The following is a 20,000-nucleotide window of genomic DNA, read 5'->3' as shown; positions in this document are numbered from 1 at the left end:
TTAAAATAATTTTCTACTTTTTGGCTTAGCACTAACAGTTTAAGGGAAGAGGGTTTTGTTTTTCAAAATTTTCAAGATTCCTTAGACATCATAAGAAAAAAGAAATGAAAAATTTCCCGTTTGATTTGATTTTTCCCCGAATTTCTTCAATTTTTCATTTACATTGTTTTCCCCTTTTTTCACATATTCGTGAGAGATTAAACATTTAGTATGTATGGTATCTATGGAAATGAAAACATTATATCAAATGATAACTAGCTCAGTTCAAATTAGTTGGGCAAAACATCAGACAAAGAAGGGTTACAATTGAGAAAAAAACTACGGATGAAGTTGAAAAAATGTTGAAGGAAAGATAAAGTTTCAAAAAAATGGAAAACTTAAGAAAAGAAATACTAGCTTTGAAACCAAAATATATCGACGCTACAAAATGCAACAACTCGAAATCCTTATTCGAACAGATTTCAAGGACGAAAGAAGAAAGACTCGCGGATCAAATTACGCAATTCCAACTCGGAAATGGCCACCAATTCACTGACCCCTTAAAGGCAGCTGAATATCTCTTGGAAAGGGAATATGGCGAAAGCTTTCTATTCGATCACATCAACCACAAGGAGGCTATTTTCATTCCACCCGAAATGATTTCAAATCAATATCGAAAAAATTCACCAGTGCTGGACTTTGACATTGAAAGTATTGTCACAAAAAGTTTACAAAATCTCAAAAAAAACTCACCTGGACATTGGTTTACCAAGGATTTGGACGAGTTTCTAAAAACGCCTATTTTTGGAGAGGCAACGAGATCGACTATGGGTTATATTAATAAGAGGGACTTTGACAATTGGATTTTTAACGTGAAAATTAAATACTTAACATTGAGAGAACTTGGGACTAATGAAATAAATTTACCGTCAACTTTGGACTTTCCGCTAAATTTCAAACAACAATGTATTAATGAAATCAACAAAGTCAAACCAGATTCTAACTTAGTAGCCAAACTCGATGACGCACGGAGACTGAGAAACGAAATAAGGACATTGAATCAAGCTGACCAGCCTATATCTATAATATTGAAATGGTTCTTTGATTTAGAGCTGTCAGAGCGTGGAGAATTCGTCGAGCGCAAATTGCTTGAAAAATTAATCGCTTTAAAAGGGGATATTATTCTTCAGGATTTAGTAGTTTTGCGATCAGCGATTTTTAAGACAAATGTGACGAATAAAAAACACCAAGAATGTGATTTTCTCATCTTCTCGAGGTCAAAAAAGCTAATTATTGGAATCGAAGTTAAAACACAATTGACCGGCAACACAAAGGTGTTCGAACAATTAGAAAGATATCGGAGTATATTTGAAGAAAGATTGGGTGATCAGCTTGGACACGGCTGGACATTTTTTCCTGTAATTTACATTGATTATGATTATTGTTATCCTTTCTGTGAAGAGTTATCATTTGAAAGTCGACATTTCATAAACAGTGCGACGGACATTAAGAAATGGTTATCAAGTGTACTGCATTCCGTCCCCACAGTTCCGTTTCAGTCACCATTGATTCACCCTACCGAACAGCTGAAAAATATACTGAAAATCATAATCTTCACCATTCACGTCTCTAAAAAAGACATACCGAAACCGATTACGTCATCATGCTGGGTTGATTACGTAAGCGATGTAATCGAGACTTTATCAACGAGTCAAAACATTCTTTTCTATTCGAAAAAACAGTATGATATTCTGACAAGGAACGATCCCGCCTATCAAAAACTTGTCCTCTTGGGTGGCTATGGGACAGGAAAATCACTCTTACTTCAAGATAAAGCTATAATGATGAGTAAAAACAAAGAATACCATGGCCGGATTTTATATTGGATATATAATGAATGGCGCGGAGTAGGATCAACCGGGAAAAGTCTGTTGTATTACGAGCGCAAACAAACCTTAGAGCCGTATGGAATTGTGGTTAAACTCAGCTGCAATAAAGAGGTAAATTTACTTAAAACTGGTTCTTTGACAAAGAAACTCGAATGTTTTTCAAAAAAGTTTTACTAATTAACCCAACTTATTCGAGGATAGCTTAAGGATTTCTTTTCAATGAAACTCAACAAACTTTTTTTAATCAAGCTTTAAATTTGCAATCGAACTAATAATTAACTTTTTACAACCGAACTTGTCGAGCTTTTTTTAATCAAGCTTCTTCGAATCGAGCCAGTTTTCAATCAAACTTCTTCGAGCTTTCTTCAATTGAGCTTTTCGAGCTTTTCGAATTATATTTCTTGAACTTCTTCTAAACTTCCTTAACCTAGTTTTTAACAAAGATTCTCACGATTTTCGAACTTTCCTGATCTTTTCTTTACGAACCAAGGTATTTTTTTAGGATGTCACTGCCATGAAAGGAGACCTGTCCAAATATGACGCTGTTTTCTTAGATGAGTGGGGGGAGAACGTCTATAAATATTTACCCTTTTCTTGGGAACCGAAATTTTGTTGGATAGCACCTGCAGAAGCACGTGATAGCAACAATGACTTCTATTTCAAACAATTGAAACATTTTAAATATATTCGATTACACACAAACTTTCGGAACAGTAAATCAATTGTTAAAACATCAATGATATTGATAGAGCAAGAAGCATACCGTCTTGCTAATAGCATCCGTGAACCGCCGTCAAATTTCCCTATAGGACCAACACCGATCCATATGAGCTCCATCGAAGAAGCAATACAAAAAGTACAAAAAGAATCTTCAAATGGTATCTTGGTTATCTTAAACTCTGTAAATTATGAACCCTTGCCTTTGGCTGGTGTGAAAGAAGCCAAATGTATCAAGAATTTCAATGCAAACGAAAACCCTTTGCATTGGTTACAAGAAGGGAAGATTTTAATCACCGATGAATCAGCAGTCAAGGGTTTTCAATGGCCTATAGTCGTTTTTGCAGCAGATGGCCCATTCATTGATAAATCCAACAAATGTAACGTGGCAATGAGATGCACTACCAACCTAATCTTTGTTGGGGCGATTGAAGCCAAAACACCGAAAGAATTATATTACAACGAGGTTTTAAAACTGTTGGAGCTCTCGGTGGATGACGATGAGTTTTCGGTACAGTATATGGCCCCCAAAACGGAGACGGCCCCCAAAACGGAGGTTTTCATTAAAATGAAGATTCTGACTTGTAGATTTATCAGAATTAAACGATATTAGTTTATTTTGAAAGAATGATGGTTATACTTAAAAATGAGCATGTTTTTGCTGGTTTGAAAGAGATTCAAAATAACATATGTGACCCGCCAAACGATTTGGAGTACATTAAAAACGAGACCGGTCTTGGTGCGGTCGTGCTCGTGCCGCTTTCGGACTGGTTAATTGTGCGAGTAAATGTTGAAAAAAGCGGCCAGAAGACCGCACAGTACCGTATGGTCCGTGCGTACAAAACGCCGACTAAAGCGGACGATGGTGCGGTCCCCGCCGTTTCCATGTATGCTGTATGCTGTTTGTTATGCCGGCAAAATGTCCGCACCACGTTTCGAACGGCAAAATGCCCGCACCATGACCGCACTGAATACCGCACTTATTCAAATAGTGCTCTTTAGTGACCGATCGAGTGCGTTTGAATGGATTTTTAGAAAAGATTTTTGGATGATTTCTGGCCGCACGGTAAATCGTTTCGCCGCTTTTTTGTCGCACATATTATCGATCCGTCCGCACCAAGACTGGTCTCATTTTTAATGTACTCCAAATCGCTTGGGGGGTCACATATTTGCGTCTAAAGGAAATATTTTAATACCAAAATTAGATAAAGATTGCATATAACTCACTCTAGCTCCTTGGATATTGAAAATAAGTTATGAAAACGGGGTATAGGAAACTTTCTACACCTAATGCCGTTCAGAAAATGCAAATACATCTGTGACTTTAGAGGCTGGGTAAAAGATATAGCATCTTGAAAGTCAACCATTATTTTGGAGCCCTAGAATCAGCATTGACAAAACCGAAAATTCTAAATATGAGAAAAAGCAAAAAATCTTGGAATTCTAATCCTATCACCTTGAGTGAATAGTTTATAACAAAAAATTAAGATTATATATAAAAACTTTCGCTGAATCAGCAAAAACGGCAAATTCTGTCATTTTTTTGCAAAATTTAGGAGAAAAATATCTTTAAAGCTTGATATTTTCAGTTTCAGTTAAGCTTTTTTTCTAAAATTCTCACAGCTTATTCCATACATGAATGGAACTATTTTCAAAAGAGATTTGTTTTCAAAAACCTGATTAATACGTTGTTAAATCAAAATTGTCATTTTGAAAATTTCTAAATTTTCAGTTTGGACTTTGCAATATCGAAAATCTTGAAATATTTCATAAAAATCATAAATTTCCCATCCATCGGGTCGTAAATTTAAGGGAAAACACAAATATGTTCATAGTTTTTCCCGCTATTACCACTGGGCTTAATAATTTGATTTTAACTACACCTCCGTTTTGGGGGCCCCAAACCTGCATTTTGACAACCAGGGGGTATACTGTAAAAATTTTATCAAATAAATTTAAGCCCAAAACCCTATAAATCATATTTCAAAACTATGGTCAAAATTTTGTATTCATATCTTAGAGATATCTCGAGAAATCGCTAAAATTTCAAACCTCCGTTTTGGGGGCCATTAGAAAAAAGCTACCTATCTTTAAGCGATTGAAAAATATTATTGAAATTGAAAATTTTGAAAAAGAACTTCCAGGAAATAAAGTAGATATGTTAAAGGTTTTCATGCAGCAAAAATTTTTGTAAAATCTATTTTCCTCTAGATTTGAGACAAATTTCAAATTTGATCGCCGTTTTGGGGGCCACATCTGCCCCTTTCTGACAAAAAGAAGTAACCCACATGAAGTCAAAATTGAGAAAATCGACCAAACACGTTTTATGCTGGCATCGAATGCAGATAGTACATATCAAAAAACAAATGACTGATTATTGTTCTACTCATTGAAGATTAGCTTTGAGCATCACTGCTTTTCTCGCAATGTTCACTGTTGCAGAGAAAAACAAGATCCTTGATTTGTCAGTAAACCTCAACCAAAAGAAATTGAAGAAAGAAGTAACTGACCAGTTTTTTGAAGAATATTTCTGACAAAAGGAAGTAAGTGATACCTTTTTCTGACAAAAAGAAGCAAAACAGTCATTTACTTCTTTTTGTCAGAAAACATTCTCCAGAAACTGTCAGTTACTTCTTTATTCAAAAATTTTTTTCCAGATTGGCAACTCAAAAAATTTTTTTCTAAGCCAAAAAAGTTAAGTTTTGACCCAAAGAAGCCATTTCAGTCAAAAAGTCAAAATTCATAAAAATGTGGGTTACTTCCTTTTGTCAGAAAGGGGCAGACATACTGTAACGCTTAAAGTCTGTATTCATCAGTTGATAAATGGATATCTCACCTATAACAAGGATTGTCAATTTTTCGAACCAGTCTTACCGTCGCTAAAAGAAACTATAGAATACATTGAAAAAGATCGAACAGTAACAGATGTGAGGCATACGCTTTCAATGATTCGGGATTTTTTGTGTACCATAATCACAGAGATGTTTTGGACATTTCACAAGGTTTATGATGAAAATCTTAAAGCAGAATACAAAAAAGTGCTTGACGAATTTTGTGATATAATGGTGAGCGAAATCGATAAGCGTGCAGAAAAGCTCTCCGACGGAAATTCTTGGAGACTAAGAGATGGAGATGGTCTCGGAATCATTACAGAGCTGCTATACAAAAAATACACCAGTTTTTTCTGGTTAAAAAAAACCTTTGCTAATTGCACTCATCTAGTGACAATACTGCCTGTAATTCAAGATATATATTATGGACGTTATGATCTGAAGACGATAAATTTCCTGAGAAGATATATGAAATTTCTAATGAAGATCGAGACGGATCTAACATATCCATATGATCAACTACAAGTGATTATTGATGACAATCTTTGGATGAAAAACGTCCACGATCAAACTCAAAACTTCATTTCTACTCTGAAAGATGAACCTGACGGTTATTTTCCTTCATCATGGGAAGAGAGTTCAAAACTTTCAGGAATAGGTTATAGACCGTATTGCCATAGACCATTTGCTTCTATCTACCATTGCAATGAATTTTCGCCTCCAGAGAACCAAGTTCGTGTCCCGATTGGCTACTTAGTTCAACGCTGGCAAGACGCAAGCGAAGCAAAGGTTCGAGAAATCAAACAAATGATAAAATTATATCTAGAACAATATACCATGGCAGAGATGAGGAGTGTGAAGAAAGAGCTTTTGAGCAAGCGTTTAGCCGAGTTGAGAAATCATTTGGCCCATTATTGTAACTCTCAATGGGATTTTATCAGGAAAGTATTGACTGAAATACTTATTCAAATTCATCAAGAACAAAATGTTCAGAATCAACCAACATCAGACCAACCTAACCACTCAACGCTTTATTTCAAATAATATTCTTAACTTTTTAATACGTTTTTGTTAAATTTCGCTTGTACACACGTTTTTTTAATAAGACAGATCTTATAAGAACACGAGGTCGAAAATTGGTCAAAACCTAAGAACTAAGAACAATCCTGAGCCTCAGATTTCAGAAATTACCAAGAAAATAGTGATTTTAACACCTATTCTAAATAAAGAAACTAAGCGTATGAAGAATATCGTAAGAACATTTAAGCCAGGTCAATTGAATCTGAAATTTGACAAACCAATCAAAGTATGGACATTACGATTGATTTCCAATCTACCAAGTTCAATGTGCTGCGATTCGAAAATCCCCTAGTATTTTTTACTCATTTCATTGAGGTAACTTTTTGTTTTATTAATAAATAAATTAATTTGAAACTGTAAATCACTATATAAAGCACTAGTTTACATAAGAATTTGTTAAGATCACACAATGGGAAAAAAGAAATGTAAACTTACTGAATTCTTCAGCTTTAAACCTTGCATGATGGACGGTAATATACATTTGACAACAACGTCTTCGAAAAGCTTTGTCCCAGACCCCTCATGCCCAGCCTCTCTCTCAGCTTTTAATTTTCGAGATACCATTTGGAAAACAGCCTCGATACAACTGGAAGAAGCGTCTCTCAGTGACATATCATTTGAATGATCCACGAAAAAGAAACAGTTATTTAAGATGGGTAGAATGTGATCAACGCTCCATTTCTCAGGCTCCTTTTCAAAGGAGTCAGATATGCCACGATAGGCAGCTAGTCTACGCTCGTAGTCTGGCTCTTCAAGGCGTTTGGCATCCCAGCTATTCAGGTCGTTGACATATTTTGCAATGCGGGCTATCTCCGGGTAGGGTTCACTCATCTTGATGTAGACTTTACAGAGCATATCGCGTGGTTTATTGCCATGGAAACAGGAAAATAAGGGCGGGAAGAGAGACAGATGGCGTTCAGTGGGCGTTGTTTGAGGAAGTAGGTTTTGCACGGTCGTTACTATATTGAACTGAACTTCTTCTGATGCAACGCAATGCAAGACGGGTAAGAAAATATCGATCAGCTTCTCACAGAGGTCAGCATCTGTGACAAATTTGCTGACATCAGCAAGAATGGAGAGTTGGATGTGAGGGATGATATTACCAATTTTTTGTTTCGTCTTTAATTTAACGTTCGACATTTTGGAATGGAGTTTACCGTAGAAATGTTGAAGAAGGTTTGCAACGTACGGTTTGACGATCTGTATTCCGATTGTTTCTTCCTTGTTGAAACTAAAGATAGATGGAAAAAAGAGGTAAGAATAAAATGATGTCGATTATTAGGAACCGAGGAAACGAAAACATCAAACCGACGTCCATATATTCGTCCATAACGTCTAAATGATTAACTTTGACGCATGTTTTAGATGGTCCCTAATTTGATTGACCCCGAATAGCATTCAAATTGTAATATTTTTCCAAACTTTGCTAAATTCTAAGGCAGAAAATTTTTTTTTTTGTACTTCACTGAGACAAAAAATGCGTCTGAAACAGAAAAACTATGAACACTAAATTATATACACACTTTGGGGATTCAGAGCCCATTACATCTTTTGAAAAACTACATAAGTTAATCTATATACCAGAGTGACACCTCTTTCTTGACAGTGATGTTTCTCCAATGAACATTTCACCATATTTAAATGGACATTGGTGGTTAGTACATAATATAGTGTGGTAATGGCATCCATTAAAGGCTGCTGCTAGTCTCCTGATCAAGTCCATCTTTTTAGTATCTTATTTCTAGTACATGTGAAACAAACAGCAGTTCCGACGCAAAAGATCAAGGACGGAATGGCCAAAGATTTTCCGAAGTGCTCAGCAAGTAAAAGAACAACTATGCGTCTGCAGATACATAAATTTACTTTCGAAAGGGGGAACTTTCTGACTTTTCCTGAATTTAATGAATACAGGATATGGATAATAATAGAAAATCAAGAAAAAAGATCAATAAATTACCTTTGTCCCGTTGTCAGCAATTTGCCTTTCTCTTCCGATTCTTCAAAGGCTTCACTTTTTAGTAAGTTCTGTATGATGATCATCACTTTCTTTTCCATGTCATTCGTCAAAGCGTTCTGCCTCAAGACCTCAAACAGTTGGGATATAAGCGATAACCCGTTTTCATTTTCCTTGCTAAGCAACTGGAAATAACGACTGTTCTTACTCCAGCATTCGACCAATTGGAATAAGGGTGTCGAGTTTTGACAACTTTCTGTTGGTAATTGAGCGAGCTGAATAAAAAGAATGAGAAAAGTTTTTTTTAAGATATTCTATAGCCCGCGGGGTCCACTTATAGCTTTTTTTTAGACTGGGGTGCGATTAAGTGGCCCGGTAGTATATGGTAATATGCTTTTGCTTAGGCGAACTGTTCGCCAGACTTTAGTTGTTTTTGGAAGGTAAAAACAGTATGAAGCAATGTTTTTATTTGAGAATAAGGGATTGCATGTGGGACTGTTATTGATGTTTGTTTCTCATCTTTCAGCTCCAAGTAGTTTTATTGTTATTTGGATTTTTAACATTTTCTCTCAAAATGGCGACCTCGCCAAACATTCCTAGTCTACTTCACTGGACTGTCAGCGTCATCAAAAATTATTAGAAAGCAAAGTTCAGCCAGAAGTAGACTCTAGTCTAGATATTCTACAACCCAAAGTTTAGTAAAATATTCAAACAAACCCTATAAAGAGAAAAACTGTCTTCATTCTGCAATGCGGTGCTGTTTTCTGGTCAATCCTACTTATACACCCGCTAGTTGATTTTTGATTTTTCTAGAAATTTGTTAGACATTTACAGTATTACTATCACTCTGACGATGCTTTTGCTGTGAAGTGAAATATTATTTTTTCAAAAAATGAAAATTTTGTTGTTTGTGATCTGACTCCACATAGACTCATGGCAAAATTAATTTTCGGATTAAAGGGATAATCAGATGGTTTGAGATATTTGGCATGTGGAATCCTAAGATTGTCCTGAGCAAAACCTCAAAATGTTTTTGCCTAATATTTCCCAAAGTTGAGATATTTAAATTGTACCAGTTTTTGGCTTTGAGTAGTTAGACATAAAAATACTTGGCGAATTTACTCAAAACCACAGAGGGTTTCTTCAGGCAAAAAATCTCAAACCATCTGATTATCCCTTTAAGTTTTACCTTGTTCTTACTTCACTTGTACGGTTTTACAGTTTGTTATAACTACAGCTCATAACTTTATTTAGAGGCAAACAATGATTTGTTCACCATAGAAAAAACGTTTGAAATTGTGAAGGTTTGTACTTTACTCCGTACTACTACTAAAAAAAGAAGAATGAATACAAGTGGTACCTTTGGCCAAACAGCAGATGTGAAAATTTCATCAATAGATTCTTGACAATCGAATTCAGGAATGGTGGTGAAAAGTTCGATCAATTTCATGATGCCCAATGTGCGCAATTCTTTCATTCTTCCCAAGTAGTGCGGCCAAATCTATCATTATAAAAAGGTGGGGGAAGGTGAAATAAAAAAATCCGAAAAAATAATGAGAATTTTTTCTTTGAGTGAATAAGGTGTTAATACTGAAGTCGTGGGTTTTATGTGACCTGTTTCATACTATTTAGGGGGTTAAATTTTAAGCAAGGAAAGGATAGTGCAAGCCTTGGGTCCCGTGACATTTTTTCTACGACCTAGCCATTTTTAGTCTATTCAAAAGAACAGTATATTACAATATATTTTTGAGAGGGAGGACGCGGATTAGGCCCGGGAAAACTTTTTATGGCCAAAATAGTGACGCCATAGGCAAAACTGCATGGGAAATAAGGGGTAGAGAAATAGCTGATTTTCAAAAGTCAAAATAAACAAAAATGATTGTTACTATCTGAAAGAGCATGAAATTCTGAGCAAAAAAATGTATTTCAACAACTCTTTGACTAAAACACACAAAGAAATACAGCCGCATGAAGTTCAAAAACATACCGCGACGTCAGTACGATCAAGACAGCAAGATTTGATGTCAAATCACAGTAGAGTTGACAGTTAGTTGGTCTTAAAGCGGCTGTATCCGTTTTGTGTATACCATATTTACCATACCATATGAAATTTCAGGCCAAACGATGGCCAAGATATTAGGAACAAGTGTTAAGAACATTTAATGCTTAGAACTCAAAAAGTTAAGAACATCCAAAAGTTTAAAGGATTTTAGATGTTCTTATAACAAAAACGTGTAATAAGATCCATAACTTTTATACCTCCTCTTTCTTGTGTTCTAAGCACCAAGAGTTTGACCAGACGATTTTCAGCATTAAATGAAAGAGTTCTGGTAGATAATACATGGCTTGTTTCTGGAGACGCGTCACCAGGGTCGAGAACATATTGCAAAAACTGATTTGGCGTTGTAAAGGAACGATAGCTGAGATTGCCAATGATTGGTTCTCCACGGATGAAATAATCTCCATGTCTAGTAAAGAAAATTATAAAGTCTGAAAGATACTTGTACATGGTTAATTACCGAGTTTATGTATGTGTGTTTTCAGCGACGGAGACGGTAATGTTCTAATTTGACTAGATCCTAACCAGCCGAGGACGACGGTAAATCAGCAATTTTACCGTCCTTGATTTTGCAGGGCAGGACTGCGGGTTATTCCAAAAAGCTTCAGTCACTTTACCTTTCTCAAAAGTGCAAATACATAAACTCGCTATCTATGTTATTGCCGGACGTAATATTACGCATTTGACAAGCATAAAAAAGCCGAGTAATTAATGGTGGTGAAAAGCACGGTGAAAAACACGGCGATTTCCGGCATTTTCAACCGGAAAAAAAAATTTTCTCAAAAATCGAACTCGGCCATGTTTTGGGCATTGTTATTACGCATCTTTCAGCAAAAAATCAGAAAAAACTAATGATAAAATCTTGAGAAAATGCCAAAAAACCTGTTTTTCCGGCATATTTCCGGCATTTTCGGCCGGAAAAAAATGTTTTTTGAAAATCAGGCTTCGTCACATTTTAGGTATTGTCGTTTCTCATCATTGTGCAAAAAATCAGAAAAAAATTATGAGTCAACATTGAGAAAAGCTATATTTTCTTATTTGGTTAAAGGGAATTTCCCCAAAATACGAAAATCCGTTTTTGCCCAAATATATTTTTTTTCGAAAATCGGGCTCCGTCACATTTTGGCCATTGCCATTTTGCATCTTTGTGCCAAAAATCAGAAAAAACTAATGAGCCAATCTCGAGAAAAGCTGGTAACAGACGAACGGACGGACGGACGGACGGACGAACGAACAGACGAACAGACAACGGTTAATTCATAGGACCTTCACCGGGGTACCCAAAAATAACTTTCAGTACCAGTACCAGTATACACTAGACTTTCAATGAAAATTTAGTTCAAGATCTAAGAATGGAGAATTCAAACCATGTAACCACGTACCTTTGTACAGTTTCAATGGATCAGTTATCAAACTAATGAACGTTTTTATTTCATTGTTGTTGCATTGAGCGAGAAACTGCATAATGATATTTCGTCGTGCCATTAAACTAGATTTTCCACTCATACCAAGACCAGATTTCCGTTGGAGTTTGCCGTATAAGAGTCTGGGAATGGTAAAGATAAAGACATTTTTGTATTAAAAAATTAAATTACACTCCCCACGAATGAATCAACTTATTTGTAAAAATACTGGGGATAAAACATACTGAAGCCGATCCATTGCAATCACTGACCTTTATATATCCCTGGACAAAGTTACTCAATGCCGGCCAACCAAAAATCTTTGATCGCGGTTTTTTTTTAATTGGTACCCACGCACCCGCGGCGAGAGCACAATTTCTAGTTTCGCTTGTACACTAATGATGTAGCGCCGTTTGTCGTTAGGCAAAGTTTCAAATACTACAATGGCTTCTTTGCGGGTATCAACTTTCAAAAAAACTTCGATCAAAGATGGCGGATATAGCTTGGTCCAGGGATATATAAAGGTCAGTGATTGCAATGACCACGCAAAAACAAAGATGATAAAAATTAGCATCTAGAAACAAAAATAGACAAACAACAATGGGTACTTTCAGTTAATAAAACTTTATTAAAGAAGACTAGGCTCTATCGGAACAAAATAAGAACAAGGAGAGGCTTAAGGCCGGTCTCCACTTGTGCGCGCTTCGATCGCACTTTTTCGACCAAAGCTTCCACGCTATTGGCGCGATCTGACGTAACGGTTGAAAACAATTTAAATGTTTTCAACTTTTCTTTCGAGTACGCTACATTTTTATGACGTAATGTTTTTTCCAAGCAAAAAGGATTGAAGCCAAAAGGTGCAATCGCAGCGCGCGCAAGTGGAGACCGTCCTTCAATTAACGTATCTCCTACACAAAAGAAAGAACTTCTTCTCTCTCTTCCTACGCCGAGCACAAATCTTTGAAATTCATTTGTTAATTTTGATTTGTAACCATTAGAGGCACGCTACCTTTCTATATCATAAAAAAATAACATTTTTGAGTGAATAAAGTCGACCAATAAGGAACTTCAGAAACAATGTTACCTTATAACAATCGGCATGAGATGTTCCTTATGGTCTTCCTTGAACACCGGTTCATCAATACTACAAATCTTGACCAATTCTTCTCGAAACGTTGTATCATCCATCAGTTTTTCAAAGTCCTCCTGGTAGGGCTTCAAATAGGGGAATTTGTAAGTTTGCAAGCACTGTAGAGTCTTCTGTTGGACGTCATGCTCTTTGTGAGATAGAAACTCCATGTAGAATTGGAAAAGTCTCTTCTCTTTACTGATCGATTTAGGATCTTTGAATTGTTTGTAGACATCGAGTTGAGCGCAGAGTGTTTTGGTTTTACGTTTGTTATGTTTCTTGATGGTTTCTTTATCACGTGGTTCTTGATGGTTAATTACTTGTTTTTCTTTACTGACATTCTGCGTTCTGGAATATAGTTCATCAGCTTGCGTATATTCATTCCTATCAAGTTAAGAAATGTAAAAAGGTTAAAACAGTTACAAGACCCAGCTGATTAATCAGCAGTTCACATTTAATTCTAGCTTTTTAAACAGGAGAAAGGAAACACCCTTCGCATGTACACCACTGCAATGCCGTCTGACATTAAGTCACTTTTACGACAGTTAATAGATTGCAAGTGATTTGCTGTGTAAGACAAAAAAAAAAGGAAAAACGATATAGTATTCGATTACACTCACTCTACAAATTGAAAGAACAACGGCATCACAAAACGACTTCTTCGCTCGACAACACTTGCGAAATCTGACATGGCTTTCCACATAAGATAACGAAAGTTTTGGTAGTCAGGTCGATATTCTGTCTTCTCAATTCGAAACACGTTATAGAAGGTAAGATAGGTTTCTGAAAGATTTCTTTCCTCGTCATCTTTGGTGAAAGGGTGTTTCGGATTTTCTAACAGAAGAAAGTAAATAGTACTGTTATTCTCAAATGGTCATTTTTGAATATTTGGTGATTGTCCAAGTCAAAAGCCTATCAATAATAGAGGGACCAAACATTTGTGAAAGCATTCAATAGACAATTTTGAATAAGAAGTTGTGCTCAATTAAAATATTGAGAGTTATTTTTCTTGTCGTTTTCCGGGGAAACAACACTCGATCTTAAAAAGTACTGGACAAAGGAAGCAAATACGCACTAGTAATAACATGGTTTGGAGGGTGATTTGGGAATAATAGTCCCGAGGTTCACTGAAAACATTTCAAAATAGCCCGAACGTTAGTGAGTAAGGCTTTTCTGCGAAGATTTTCTTTTTCTTTGTCGCAGGGTGATTACAGCAGGGCTATTACGGATTAATCATCCCGCTCCTCCCTTACATTTCTAAGCTAAATGTAATCAGCGATATAATTACAAGCAAAGTAAGGCATTCATACCACAGAACTCGGTAATGTTATTCAAGATTTCCATCCAGACAGTCCATAGTTGGTTTGTTTTATCATGCTCTTCACCCATATAGGACAAAATCACTTTAGTGGTTGGTTCCCACACAAGGCTGAAGTTGAGATAAAAATTCCCGATCAAATATCTCAATACACATTCCATGATTTGGTCAGGTGGTAATGTGGTGTCTTGGCGAAAGGTCAGTTTCTGGAGATGCATCATTCGATCTCTGTAAGTGTTTAACGTGACTTCGATTTCTTCAGCTACCAGACAATTCTTAAACACATCCTGAAAAATTTGAAAATGAAATATTACAAAATGTATGATACAAAATGTACCTGATGCAGTTCTGAAAGGAGGACGACATATCGTAAAAAACTGTAGATTTTACTTTTTACCTTAAGGGAAGAAACTTTCGCGGAATTTAATTTCGCGGTTCACAGCTCAAAATTCGGAAGTTTCTCAGAATTTAATTTCGCAGTTGAGAGGAATTTTTTTTTAAATGTGGCTTATTTTGCCCTAAAAACACCAATTCTATAGGTGATTTTTTAAATCATGAGAATATTCTTGTAATCGGCAAATTTAATTTCGCGTATTTGTCAAAAAACTGCGAGATTAAATTCCGCGTAAATTTGTTTCGCGAAAAATTCTTCCCGTGAAAATGTCTTCCCTTAAGGTAGTTTGTTATTTTGCAACTTGTTTCTTTTGGTTTATCTTACAAAATAATGCATTCTATTGTCACTTATTTAGGAGGTGTCAAGTATTAAAAATGTTTTAATAGAGAAACAGTAAATCATTGCCATTTTTTTTGTGATACCAGATTTGAGGGAACATAATACTATTTTCAGAACAAAATTCCTTCCAATTCAGCATATTCAACTTTGTAAGAAAAGTGTCATATTTAATTGTTTTTGGGTTTAACGTTACTCCAACCTGACTTACTGATTCTATGGTAGATTTTGCCTGGAGGGAATCAAATATCCTCAGTGTCAATATTCGATTTAATTTGAACGGTGAATTTAAATTTTCTTTCAAGATATTCATGATGGTTGACGATTCCTCTGAAGAGCATTCACTTGATGTTGAAACATAAACATCAAATGCCTGCAAACAGTGTTCACTAGAAGGATGTAGTCTAAAACAAAACAAAAGTTATATACAAATTATGACAGATTTAGTTTCAGTTTAGACGGCTCACCTTTTGCCCTGTTTATTCTAATTGTAAGAGTAGACACAAAGCGGGCACAAAGTCGGTAGTTACTGTAAATTCTTTGAAAGAAGACATTGCATTAACGTCAAAAGAGGACAATGCATTGACTTTAGACAGTCCACTTTAAGCCCACATTAATTCACAATTAGAATAGGGCAGGACGAAAAGTGGGCAGTAATGACGATTGACGTTATTTTAGTATTCTGGTGCACAAAATACGCACTTTTAAGAAAATTTCGAACAGTCAGCAAGTTAATTCGGAAAATTTAGACAATGTGCTTTAAAGATGATATATATTTACACATGTCTCGCTGACTGTCATAGTTGATTTCCCCAGCTCCCAGCCTATACAACTTTTTTGGAAGTTTCAATCACTATCAATAAAATGTTTAGGGTATTTGGGTATTTGATGAATACTCATTGCCTGAATTATGCATTTGGCATCTATGAGTTAAAATAAAACCAAAATAATTTGTTCAAAATTGGTTCACTAGCCCAGTTCATGCAGGATCTAATGGAACCGGAATTTTCCTCTTACAGGAAAACTTTCATTGTATACCGACCTGACAAGCTCCGTCATCTTTTTGAGGGGTAAATCCTCACAGACAGCTTCTGATTTTGCTTTCACCAATTGAAAACAAGCAACAAGATAGCACAATGCCAAAAGGTGATGTGTCGATAGACTCTCGTCTAGCTTATCCAAGATTTCTTTGGCTAACTCTGAAATATCACATAGATCCTTCTTAGTTGGTTCAAACCTGTAAAAAATGAGGTCAAATAATGACAAAGTTTTACTATCACCTATCACATGAATGAACTTGATTATATTGGGCATGCCTTGTGTTTTACTTATCAATATTGAATGTTACCTTGTATGCATCAGAACAACCGCTGAACACCAAAAGAAACCAGGATTGTCACTCCATAACTCAATATTCAACCCTTCAATTACTCTACTATGAAAATGTTTTTCTCCTTTCCTCCTTTCAAAATCCAAAATAGATTCATTGATTGTCTGCTGTTCAATAGGTCGACATAGTTTGCCCCTTGGATCAACATTGTATACAAATTCAACAAGAAATTCCAAAAAGTCTCCACCTTTATCAACATTTTTGAAATGTTTTGATATAAAGGATAATATGGATGGCTTAATCAAGTCAATTTTATACCAATTTAACAATTGACGGTATAATTGTAAAGGTTTTCTGGTGTCTTTTGAAAACAGATTTGCATAGTCATTTATGAAATTCACAATATCATCATCTGTTAGATTCCCATTGATAGTTTTGATCAGCTTAGCAGAGAGGCTTTGTATCAATTCTTGTATATCATCTTCATTGAGTTTCTTTAAATGATCAGTGATTACCTACAGAAAAAAATTAAGCACAATATCAAGTTTGAATCTTCAATTTTTAAGTCTTAAAATAATGCCAATAAGGATGTCTATAATTTTGAATATAATAGTTTGATTTACTTTGCACATTGAATTGCCAAAAGACAGATCAAGGAGTGTTACAACAATAACAATCAATTGTTTACCTGAAGACAATGTTGTGTGTCAATATAGTCACCATTTTTAAAATCAACAATCTCAGTTAGCAGTAACAAAAAGCATTGCATTGTTTCCAAATCATCTTTATTGCTTTTGAAATAGTTTTCTATTGAGTTGTACAGGATTTTGGATAAAATGTTTGCATTTTCTTTGCTACAATGTCGTAATATCGAAATCCATAGAACTCTGAGGGCTTTCATGACCTAAATAAAGAAAGGGAAAATTATGTTTAAAATGTATAGTGTTAGTAGGAAAAACTTCACTTTACATTACCTAACTTTCTTCAGTTTTTATATTAGTGTTTGACATATTTTGCCAAAAAACAAAGGTGTCAGTTATTGTGAGAAGTCCTAAAATTACATTATCAATTACATCGTCAATTTTACAACGCTTTGACATTGAAAATGTTGATTAAGAATATTGAAACAAAATGGTCTACATCACTGATTTTGCCCGATCAGCAAACAGCTTCATATATGAAAGCTTTAAAAGTTTATACCACAAGAAAAAAACATTTCAGTACAGTACATTTACAAGTGATACCCTAATCAACGTCTCTTCATGACTAACTTGTAAATGTGTTTTGAATGGAACAGGAAAAATAAGAACAGAAAATAATTTTGAAGCCTGTGGGAGCATTTTATTTGAAAACCAACAATATGTTGGATTTTCTGTTTTTATTTTCTCATGGACTTTTTATTATTGCCTGGTAAGTGTTGTTGTATACTTTGAGCATCACCAATAACTCACCTCTTCTTTCTCATTGTTGACCAAGTAGAGTGTATCCAAAATGACCATAAGTACTTCTTCACCTGCAAGATTCAGTTGTGACTTGATGCCTTTGACTGATTGAAACAACAAATGACCGACACCTTCGTTCAACGTACAATCGATTTGTTCCAATAAAAATTTAATCACTTTTGGTTTATCATTGGATTTGCGAATGAGGAATGCAAATGCTTCAGATGCAAACACTTGGATATGATGCTTTTGAGATGCGGATAGGAGCAATGAAAAAGTCCTAAATAAAAAGTAATGAAAATTAAACAAATTGGCAAAAAGCTAAAGGAAAAATTAAAAGGCCAAGAAGCTAACAGAAAATATGTTAGACCCAGACAGAAAAATGGTGAATAAATTCATTTTAACTGTGTCTGTGTTATAAGATCCCAACAAAGTAAAACTTACTTGAAAAAGTTTTTCAAATCTTTCAGCATCCATTTCCACAAGAATTTGAAGATGTATGCAAAACAAATGAAAGTACTTTCAATCAGCTTTGTATTTTGATTGTTCCCAAGAAACTTCACAAGTAATGGGAAAAATTGATCAAAGAATGGATAAAATTCATCCAGTAAGTCTTTGGACATGTGTGCCAATAATTCCAAGCAAGCCTCGTGAGCCAATGATTCATCTTTACTCAAATACTCTTTTAAAATTTCTACGACTTGATCTTTATGATAAACCAATTGGTTGAAGCTTCTTGACAAAGGTTTTAGTTTCCGATAAAGTTTTGTGTAATCTATAGAACAGTTCAACTCTGCCCATTTTTCGAGTGATTCTCTGAAGAATGTATCTTTGTCATTTTCTGGGATCTCCTTGGAGGTTAAACGTGCATTACGGTGGACATCTATACTAACATTACTGATCTGTTCAGAGAAACTTTGAAATCGAAAGGTATTGTCACCTTTCTTACCTTTCTTTGGCATTATTTACATGTTTAGTAAAATCCTAAAATTAGAAAAAAATCAATTATCTAACAGAAAAATCTGACAACCTCAAACAGCAATTTCTTTAACAACAATTTTATTTGCTCAAAGATAAGAACACTTCTAAAATGATAAGTGCAAAGATCCTTTGTTGATTCTCGAACACTACAAGAGAGAGAAAATAAAAACCATGTTGTAGATTTGTTTAGAGCAAGGCTTGATTCTGCTGCTTTTAAAGTCAAGGAATTCCCGGTGATTGCAAATTTATTTACCCAAATTGCAATAATTATAAAGTATGTCAATCTTATTTTTTTACATCATGTTTACATTATTAGCGAAGAATTTGTTAGTGAAAAAATTTGTCAGTGAAAAAATTCAGAAAAATTAAAGTCTATGTAGATATAGAAATACTGTAATCTGGTCTAATTACATTTTTATCAAAACAAAAATAATTTTTATATTATATTCTTTTGTTTAATAGTTCAAGATCTCTATTTTACTTTTTTAATTGAAATATCGTTACCCTAATTATATACTAGCAAGTAGTTGTCGCTATGAATGCCCCGCCAACGCATTCATAATCGAGAAAGAACGTTTGAATGCCGCATTCCACCGGATCGTTTTATTGGAACGCCATCCAAAAAGCGCACAGCTAGAGATTTCTATTCGCGGAGAGCTTGTCTCGTTCCTTTGAAACCATTACATTATGCGCAGTACAATATCGAAAATATTTTTACACAAGAAAAAAACAATTAAATAAACATGCTCATAATGTGTGCTGTCCCTTGTTTACTTTATAAGAACTAATTACCAAAAGGTACTGTATATGGCTGTTTGTCAAGAGATATTGATTTGATGCTTATAAAGTAGATGCTTATAAGAAAAATAAGTAAGCTCATATTATGCGCTGTTTCTTGTTTACTTTGAAAGAACTAATTACTGGAAGGTATATGCTATATGGCCATGTATCAAGGGTTATTGATTTGATGCTTATACCGTAGATGCTTAATAAGAAAAATAAATAAGGTCATATTATGCACCGTCCCTTGTTGGTCAGCCTAAGCTGAGCATTCAAATAGGTAAAATTCGGTTCTTCTTCTTCCATAAGACGACAAGAAAAAAAATCCGATTTTCCGATCTCACTTTGATTTCTAAACTTTCTTCCGATCGGGTTAAC

General features: G+C 35.1%; 2 protein-coding genes across 2 annotated transcripts in view; one reads left to right on the top strand and one right to left on the bottom strand.

Annotated features, from left to right (window-relative positions):
* The window catches only part of LOC136800301 (small subunit processome component 20 homolog), a 53,615-nt gene extending 34,770 nt beyond the window's left edge, over window positions 1-18,845 (bottom strand). Inside the window, exons 1-14 of the mRNA XM_067056929.1 lie at window positions 18,306-18,845; window positions 17,871-18,141; window positions 17,108-17,323; window positions 16,438-16,934; window positions 16,132-16,326; window positions 15,301-15,493; window positions 14,352-14,646; window positions 13,662-13,875; window positions 12,997-13,425; window positions 11,892-12,055; window positions 10,710-10,918; window positions 9,811-9,951; window positions 8,454-8,725; window positions 6,932-7,727 (exon numbers count right to left, since the gene is read on the bottom strand). Coding sequence (XP_066913030.1) covers window positions 6,932-7,727; window positions 8,454-8,725; window positions 9,811-9,951; window positions 10,710-10,918; window positions 11,892-12,055; window positions 12,997-13,425; window positions 13,662-13,875; window positions 14,352-14,646; window positions 15,301-15,493; window positions 16,132-16,326; window positions 16,438-16,934; window positions 17,108-17,323; window positions 17,871-18,141; window positions 18,306-18,823 — 4,410 coding nt within the window. The 5' untranslated portion in view covers window positions 18,824-18,845. The remainder of the gene's footprint in view (window positions 1-6,931; window positions 7,728-8,453; window positions 8,726-9,810; window positions 9,952-10,709; window positions 10,919-11,891; window positions 12,056-12,996; window positions 13,426-13,661; window positions 13,876-14,351; window positions 14,647-15,300; window positions 15,494-16,131; window positions 16,327-16,437; window positions 16,935-17,107; window positions 17,324-17,870; window positions 18,142-18,305) is intronic.
* Window positions 280-3,275, top strand: LOC136800302 (uncharacterized). Its single transcript, XM_067056930.1, has 2 exons — window positions 280-1,979; window positions 2,371-3,275. The coding sequence occupies exons 1-2, from the start codon at window positions 369-371 to the stop codon at window positions 3,196-3,198; spliced, it is 2,439 nt and encodes an 812-aa protein (XP_066913031.1). The 5' UTR covers window positions 280-368; the 3' UTR covers window positions 3,199-3,275.
* Window positions 18,846-20,000: the final 1,155 nt, after the last annotated feature.

This window comes from Clytia hemisphaerica, unplaced genomic scaffold (assembly GCF_902728285.1).
Source record: "Clytia hemisphaerica strain Z4C2 unplaced genomic scaffold, Clytia hemisphaerica genome assembly, whole genome shotgun sequence".
NCBI lineage: Eukaryota > Metazoa > Cnidaria > Hydrozoa > Leptothecata > Clytiidae > Clytia > Clytia hemisphaerica.
This window is presented reverse-complemented; position numbering and strand designations above follow the sequence as displayed.